The sequence below is a fragment of the Lemur catta genome, chromosome 19 (genome assembly GCF_020740605.2).
Source record: "Lemur catta isolate mLemCat1 chromosome 19, mLemCat1.pri, whole genome shotgun sequence".
NCBI lineage: Eukaryota > Metazoa > Chordata > Mammalia > Primates > Lemuridae > Lemur > Lemur catta.
Genome location: NC_059146.1, coordinates 26,778,009 through 26,786,901, shown reverse-complemented (window position 1 = coordinate 26,786,901; position 8,893 = coordinate 26,778,009). Strand labels below are relative to the sequence as shown.

The window sequence follows — 8,893 nt, the reverse complement described above, 5'->3', positions numbered from 1 at the left end:
GTCCAGTGGCAGACGGAGCCAGGCGCCAACCAGGAAGGGCCTCCGAGCACAGGACACCAACGCCGCCCTCTCCAAGACCCAGTCTGGGGTGAAAGATGGCACTGACCGGGTGCAGCTGGCTCCTCCTCAGTGGTGAGCGACAGACACCCCCAGCACCTCGGCCCCCCGAGGGCCTCAGGGAGGGGAGGGGACCCCCAGCCCAGGAGAGGGAAGGTGTGAGCCAGAAGTCCAGCATGCTGGGTAGGGAGGGCAGCTCTCCTCCTCCGAGAGGCACCAGTATGGCGCAGGCCAGAGAGAGCCATCCAGAGAGGTTTGCAGGGTGGGCTTTGGAGATTTCCGGACAAGCCCGGGGCATGAGCCAGGGCAAGGGGGCCACTGTTAGTCCTCCATTCATGTGGCAGATCCTTACTGAGCTGACTAGGGCAGGTCCTGACCAGAGACTCTGCCCCTCCCTGAAGATGTAGCTTTGGGCAATTGCCTTCCCCTTCTCAGCCTCATTATACTCATCTGTGAAATGGCTCTAATGGGCAGGGTCATTTGAAGGTCATTATAAGCAGCATTGATTAGCACCTACTTGCACCTGGAGCTATTCTAAGGGCTTCCCACGTGCTAGCAACTACCCTGTGAGGGAGGCCCACATGTGACCCCCACTCACAGAGGAGAAAACTGAGGCTCAGGGAGGTGAAGTCACTGGCTGGGGTCACACGGGCAGAAAGTGGCAGGGCTGAGTGCTAGACCCAGACCCCTCACTCCTAGCCATGCTCCTTTTTTTTTTCTATATATATTTTTTAGCTGTCCATATAATTTCTTTCTATTTTTAGTAGAGACGGGGTCTTGCTCTTGCTCAGGCTGGTCTCGAACTCCTGACCTTGAGCGATCCTCCCGCCTCGGCCTCCCAGAGTGCTAGGATTACGGGCGTGAGCCACCACGCCCGGCCTAGCCATGCTCTTAACACCCTGGAAGGTACTGGAAACCAGGCCAGGCACATAAGTACTCCTTACATGAGAAACGCCGTGTCCACCCATTCCAGGTGACCACACTCAGTTCAAACCCAGGCAGCCCCGACCAGCTCACGGGGTCCGGGGCTCACGTGCTCAGTGAGAAGGAAAGGGGTGGAGTGTGTTAATCACATTCCCACTTTCTGCTGTGGTTGAACTTGGAGAGGCAGAGGAAGAGGCCCTGCCATCCAAGGAGGGATGGCACGGTCAGCAGGACAAGCTGAGCCAGCTGGATCTTGTGAGACTTGGTTTGGTGACTGTCACCACGGGAAAGCCTCTGGGTCCCTCGTAAAATCAAAGGTCTCATGGGGTGAGCGCTTGCTTTGCTGGATCCTTGGCAGAGCCCACGGAATCCAATCCTCACAACACAGCCCTCCCTGGAACTGAGACCTTGCGCCTAGCGTTTGTTGAGCACTTACTGTATGCCAGGCATTCTTCTAGGCATGTTATATGCATCGAATCCACACCATGGCCCCATAAGGTAGGTTGTCCCAGCATCCTTACGTGAGAGTTGACAACAGGGAGGTGCAGAGATGCAGTGGACTCACGCAGATCAACTCCAAGGAAGATTAAGTGGCTCCGATGTTGGGAGTCAGAGGGCTACAGGTTCAAATCCTGGCTTTGCCTGTCCTTGTGTACACTGAGGATCTTGGGCTGGGGACATCCCCTCTGAGAGCCTGAGGCTCCTCTGTCAAATGCAGGGATTGGTCAAACCCGCCCCCATCTGACCCCTCTGGCTCCTCTTCCTCAGCTGCGATCCTGAATGTGGGGGCTGAGATCTCCATCACCCCAGAGCCTGCCCAGCCGGCTGAGGGGGACAACGTCACACTGGTTGTCCGTGGGCTTTCGGGGGAGCTGCTTGCCTACAACTGGTACGCGGGGCCCACACTCAGCGTGTCGTACCTCGTGGCCAGCTATATCGTGAGCACAGGCGATGAGACCCCGGGCCCAGTACACACAGGGCGGGAGGCTGTGCGCCCCGATGCCAGCCTGGACATTCAGGGCGTCCTGCCCAGGCACTCGGGCACCTACATCCTGCAGACCCTCAACAGGCAGCTTCAGACCGAGGTGGGCTACGGACACATGCAGGTCTACGGTGAGACACCCCCTACACCCCCACCTCCCTCTCAACCCCTCTTTCGAAAAAGAAAAACCTCTAAAAACATTGACACCAACAGAAAAAAAGGGCCTAAAATAACATTAAAATGCTCACCTCCTTCAGGATGGCTTCCAGGATTAGACCTACCTCCTAAACCCATTCTTTGTCCCTCCGGCTGGGGGCACAGGGGCACAGCCATGATCCGGCCATGCCCCTTGCCTGGGGAGGGGAAGGCCCTCGGAGCAAGCGGTGCCCGGCCCCCTCCCCCTCTGTCTCTTGCCCCCACAGAGATCCTGGCCCAGCCCGTAGTCGTGGCCAACAACACAGAGCTGGTGGAGCGTCGAGACACCCTGCGCCTGACCTGCAGCAGCCCCAGCCCCGCTGAGGTCCGCTGGTTCTTCAACGGCGAGGCCCTGCCCATCGCCCTCCGCCTCGGCCTGTCCCCGGATGGCCGGGTGCTGACCCGGCATGGCATCCGCAGGGAGGAGGCCGGAGCCTACCAGTGTGAGGTGTGGAACCCGGTCAGTGTCAGCCGCAGCGAGCGCATCAACCTGACCGTGTACTGTGAGTCCTCCTGGCCCCAGCAGAGATACCCAGTGTCCAAACCTCACGGATGGGGAAACTGAAGCCAGGAGAGGGACCCAAAGGCACACAGGCCAGCTGGGGTCAGGAACCAGGGGTCCCTCTTAAAATGCACTTAACCCATCTCCTAAAGGACTCCTAAAGACCACCTTTGGTATCAAATAATCCTTCAGTTAGAAGCAATACCTGCAGCAAAAGGACACAGGACTGGTGGGTTTTGAAAGGGAGCTGGGGAGGGAGTAGTGGCGTGGGGCGGCGGGGACACACGATAAAAAACATAACCGAAGCTCACAGTCATTCCCAGGGGCAGCAGGTACGCAGTGTGGAATCCTGGGAAAATAAATCACCAAGGTACATGAGGGCCGGTGATGTAGAAAAACCTTAGAGCCTAGAATCCTACAAACAGAATTCTGGATTTCAGAAGCACTGAATTCTAGACTCTGAAAATCCTAGAGCCTCTAGAGGCAGAGATTCTTAGAATCTTAGAATTGAATTCTAAAATCTTAGAGCCTTAGACACATAGATTTCTAGAATCTTAGACTCCTAGAACCTAGAAGCATCAACTCTCGAAGCCTTAGAATTCTAGACTCTTAGAATGGCTTGTCAGAAAAAAATCATTTAGACTTTTATTTTTTTAATGGAGCCATAGATTTCAAAAAACACTTTGAAATGTTGTCTGGCCCAACACACTCTTTTCACAGAAAACTGAGATCCCCGAGAGAGAAGTGATTCTCAAGATCTTAGAGCAAGTTAGAGATCCAGGTGGGATTTGAAAAGGCCAGAGCTCTTTTTTCCCTCCACTCGGCCCAGATATTCCCAGGGACCCAGCCTGGTGACAAGACAGCCAGGGGTGCCCATCTCTCCTCCCCTCTCCCTCTACTGCCCCGTGTCTCTCCCTCCCGCCCCCACAGATGGCCCGGAGCGCGTGGCCATCCTCCAGGACTCCACCACCCGCACGGGCTGCACCATCAAGGTCGACTTCAACACATCCCTCACCCTGTGGTGCGTGTCCAGGTCCTGCCCAGCACCCGAGTATGTGTGGACCTTCAACGGGCAGGCCCTAAAGAATGGCCAAGATCACCTCAACATCAGTAGCATGACAGCAGCCCAGGAGGGCACGTACACGTGTATTGCCAAGAACGCCAAGACCCTGCTGTCCGGATCTGCCTCAGTGGTGGTCAAGCTCTCTGGTGAGTCACCCCCAGCCCGACCACCACCCCCTCCTTATGACGGTGAAGGTTAGGCCACCATCTGCCCAACAGAGCATTGGGAAGTGGTGGATTCCCAGTCCACTCATTGGAAAAGTGACAAAGTGGCATATCAGGTGGACTCCCCTCCTCATCCGGGTCCAAAAGGAGACAGCCCATGCCCTGTCACCTGGAAAACAAGTGGCAAATCAGACCCTCTTCCTTGAGGGGTGACAAAGTGAGAAATGGGTCGCATATCCCACGTTGTGGGTGGCAGAGTGGGAAACCATTCAGATGTCACTTCACGTGGGTGCCCCTGTTCTAAATGCAGTCACCAGCTGCTTGGGGGCTTGACCCCTGCCACGTGGACAGCTGAATTTCTGTGCTGCCAACTAGACTCCCCAGTTATCTGGCCCCGATGATGGGCACACACGTGACTGGAAAATCACAGCCAATTGTTGGCAAATGGAGAAACAGCTGGGGAGGCATTGTCTTCTTGTTTCTGTACTAAAACAACCTTGGGGCTGGGAGTAGTGCAGACAGCTGGTGTTTTCAGAGACACTGGGATCCTCAAGGGACGTCTTCTCATCCGCCGGAGACGGTGTCCTTGAACATTAGGGCCTCATTAATTCCACCTCATTCCCTCCCAAGTGGCCATCACCCCCTGGGAACAGTGGGAACAGTCCTCCCTCCCTCCCACTGACAGGCTGGGTCTCATCCAAAGGGTGGATACTCTTTCACCCAAAGCAGAAATGGCATCCCTAGAGGTAAGTGTACCTCCTGCCCCACCCGCCGGGGGCCTTGGCAGCTGGTCTTGGCAGGAGACAGGGGATTAGACAAAATGACCTCAAGTACCACCCCAGCCCTGCCTATACAGGCCAACATGGCGGGTACCCAAGGTGTGCAGGTATGTGCAGGGCCTTGGATGCCCCCAAGGGCCTCCAGTACTGTCAGCAGCTCTGTGGCAGGTGCTGGGAGAGAGACAGAAGAAAGGGAGACACCACCCTTTCCCCACCTTGGAGAGACTCTGATCTGATGGAGGAGACATGGTCTCTGCCCTTGGAGAGATGGTTCTGGAACAGGGACGCATGGCCCCTTACTCAAGGAGCTGCCAGTCAAAGAGAAGCAGCAATGCCTCATCCTCCATGCGCTTCCGGGCTGTGATGGGGGAGATATGACACCCACTCTCAGTGAGCTTCCAGTCAGATGGAGGAGACACAGTCCACGCTTGGGGAGAATTTCCATTCTGATGGGGTGATTCGGTCTCAAGGAGACATGGCCCTGTTTTTTTGAGAATTCCTAGTCTGATGGAGGAGACACAATTCTCATCTTCAGGGTACTCCTGATCTGATGGAGGAGTACCAGCCGCCACTTTCTAGGAATTTCCAGTCTGATGGAATAGACATTCTCTCCCAAATGATGGGGTCCCCAACTTGATTAGAGAGAATCAGCAATAATTTAGAGTTTCCCAATCTGATGGAGGAGACAGGGCCCCCACTTTGTAGGAATTTCCAATCTGATGGAGGAGACATGGCCTCCCACCCTTTAGAATCTTTCAATCTCATGGGGGAGCTATAGCCCCACATTCTGGGGTCTCTTGGTCTAATAGAAGAGACACAACCTAGGGGACACAACTCCCAACCATCTGATGGGGGAGACACGGCCCTCATATCCCGGAATTTCCAATCTGATAGGGGAGACATGGCCCCTGTATTTTGGAAATTTCTAATCTGATGGAGGAGACATGACTTGACCCCAGAGAGTCTTCCAGTTGGATGGGAGAGATGCCCCCCCAAAGGCTGGAAATTCCTAGCCTGCTAGTGGGGACACAGCCCCCCCGGCAGGCACCATTGGAAAACAGAATCCACCTCCACCGCCACACAAGTCACCTCCTTCGTTGGTCTCGTTCCCAGCACCCCACGTGGGGAGTGCCAGACAGCTGGGGCGGGGGGACGCAGGTGAGCCGGCGGGGGGTGGGAGGGGGCGCCCTGGCAGACGCAGGCTGGGCTGACCCAGTGCCCTCGCTCTCTCCTCAGCCGCAGCAGTGGCCATGATGATCGTGCCAGTGCCCGCCAGGCCGGTGGAGGGCCAGGACGTGACACTGACGGTTCAGGGCTACCCCAAGGACCTGCTGGTCTACGCCTGGTACCGCGGGCCTGCCTCCGAGCCTAGCCGGCTGCTCAGCCAACTGCCGTCGGGGAACTGGATCGCAGGCCCCGCGCACACGGGCCGGGAGGTGGGCTTCGCCAACTGCTCGCTGCTGGTGCAGAAGCTCAACCTCACGGACGCGGGCCGCTACACGCTCAAGACCGTCACGTTGCAGGGCAAGACGGAGACCCTGGAAGTGGAGCTGCAGGTGGCCCGTGAGTGTGCAGGAGGGGCGAGGGGCTGCCTCTTTTCAGACAGGGGTTCCCAAAGGGGGCTTTTTGCCTCCTCCGTAAGGCTGGGGGACATAGACCAAAGACGAGTATGCCTCCCCCATCAGACTGAAGGGAGCCACCTTGTCACCTCTGTCTGACTCAGGGGTCCCCAAATGGGCTTCTGCCTCTTCTACCAAACTGAAGACCTAGACCAGGGGTAGATAGACCTCCTCCATCAAACTAGGCCTACCAGTGGGGCTTCCACACCTTCCCTCTCGTATAAGAGGTACACCAAACTGAAGGTTTTAAAAGAGGAGACATAGTCTGAGGGGGAGGCATCCTTTTCCTGCACACAGGTGAACCCTAAAACACAGGAGATATCACCTCTTTCACCATTTGGGAAAATGGGTTAATAGCGAGAGGTTACCTCCCCTATCAGACTGGAGGGATAGAGTAAGGGTGAGTCATGCCTCCCTGCTCAGGCTGGGAGATGCTAGACGGGGGAGATCGTGTCTCCTACCTTCCATCACAATGAGAATGGGGACAAAATTTCTACCACCAGACGGTAGCGTTTAATCTCTCAAACTGAAATAATGATGCTCTCCTCCATTAGGATGGAGGCTTCTGGGTGTGGAAATTGTGTCTCCTCTATCAGACTGGGAGCTCTCAGAAGTCAGGAAAAATGCCTCTTCCATTAGATGGGGGATTCTCAAATGTTGAAGACTATGACTGGGAGCTCCCAGGGTCAGGGACCATGTCTCCTCCATTAGACTGGGAGCTCCCAGGGTCAGGGACCGTGTCTCCTCCATTAGACCGGGAGCTCCCAGGGTCAGGGACCGTGTCTCTTCCATCAGACTGGGAGCTCCCAGGGTCAGGGACCGTGTCTCCCCCATCAGACTGGGAGCTCCCAGGGTCAGGGACTGTGTCTCCTCCATCAGACTGGGAGCTCCCAGGGTCAGGGACCGTGTCTCCTCCATCAGACTGGGAGCTCCCAGGGTCAGGGACCGTGTCTCCTCCATCAGACTGGGAGCTCCCAGGGTCAGGGACCGTGTCTCCTCCATCAGACTGGGAGCTCCCAGGGTCAGGGACCGTGTCTCTTCCATCAGACTGGGAGCTCCCAGGGTCAGGGACCGTGTCTCTTCCATCAGACTGGGAGCTCCCAGGGTCAGGGACCGTGTCTCCTCCATCAGACTGGGAGCTCCCGGAGTCAGGGACCGTGTCTCCTCCATCAGACTGGGAGTTCCCAGGGTCAGGGACCGTGTCTCCTCCATCAGACTGGGAGCTCCCAGGGTCATGGACCGTGTCTCCTCCATCAGACTGGGAGCTCCCAGAGATCTGTGAGGCCATGTCCCTGCAGCAGGGTCAGGTGTTGCCCATTAGCTCTCAGACACTGGGGACTAGATCATTCCCTAACTCTGGAATCTCGCTTGCCCCATCAGACTGAGCACTCTCAGAAGCCTTGTCCCTAAGTCAGGGATGGTGTCTCCCTGCTCAGACTGGAAGCTTCCAGCATCAGGGACCCAACCACTGTCAGACACCCTCCTTCACCCACCCACTGATCAAACCCTGGTTTTCTGGGTCATTGTTAGGGGAAGAATGCCATTCAGTGGCGGCAGGCCACCCCTGAAAAAGCCTCAGAATTCCTTTTCACCGTGTCTCTCTTCTCACAGTCAACCTCCCTACCTCGCACAAGGACCACCGCCACCTTCCTGAACCTGAACCTGGCACAGGCTGAGCGTGGGGGGGTGGGGCCACCAGGAGGCCTGGGGTGGGCAGGGAAGCAGGAGGGGTGGGGGCACAGGGGCCTGGCCCTCCACCTCCCTGACGGCCTCCTTTACCCCCTGGCCCCATCCACCCCCACAGTCCTGGAATAGCAGCGCGGCCATGGAGATTTCCAGAGGGAAGAGCTCTTCGTGCCATCCTCCCGTCTTCTCCCCTGAGAGGGGGACTGCTTGGCTCCAGCGAGGATGCCAGGCTGTGGTCCTGCTGTTCTCCTGCTTCACCCTAGAGTTAGAGCCAGCAAGGCCCTACTCCTTCGCTGAGCTGTCAGAGAGCCACAGAGGCCATAAACGTCCTGGTTAACGCACGTGTGTCTCAGCCTCTCCTTCCACCACCGCCAACCCTGCCATTTCCTGGTGGCCACACTTGCCTCTTTCTCACCCACGATTATTCTCAGTCTGAGTGAGCACGTGCAGAGGGGTACCCCAAACCACAGTATCCCACACCCCACTGCTGGATGACAAAGCCTCAGATTATATCTGAGGGTCCTGCTCTCCAGAAGGCCAAAGACTGGGGCACCAAGGTTCAGTTGGACGTGGCCCCTGCCCTACACCTCGCTATGCCACTCAGGGCCCTGAAGCAGGGCTACCTGTGCTCAGGGAATGACCACACTTCTCAAGAAGAGTTCCAGCACCTTCTGGTCCTCACCCATTTAATCAAAAATGCACCTATGTGCCTTCCATTGTCCTGGGATCCCCCCATGTCTCTCTCAAACATCACTTGCACAACCCTAAAAATATCTCCCTCCTCCCCTAGCCACAAAAAAAGACCCTGTGAATAAATAAATGCAAATGGGGTGGGGGGTGGGGAGCTGGGGAGTGGGAGCCTGAATGTGTGTGCCTTCTAACTCTTCTCACTAGCACAGTCTGAGCCGCAGGCCACACCCAG

The 8,893-nt window shown here is 56.6% G+C and overlaps 1 protein-coding gene across 1 annotated transcript; it reads left to right on the top strand.

Moving 5' to 3' along the window:
- On the top strand, positions 1-8,312 carry CEACAM16 (CEA cell adhesion molecule 16, tectorial membrane component). Its single transcript, XM_045531484.1, has 6 exons — positions 1-132; positions 1,750-2,094; positions 2,386-2,661; positions 3,591-3,869; positions 5,903-6,229; positions 8,090-8,312. The coding sequence occupies exons 1-6, from the start codon at positions 96-98 to the stop codon at positions 8,098-8,100; spliced, it is 1,275 nt and encodes a 424-aa protein (XP_045387440.1). The 5' UTR covers positions 1-95; the 3' UTR covers positions 8,101-8,312.
- Positions 8,313-8,893: the final 581 nt, after the last annotated feature.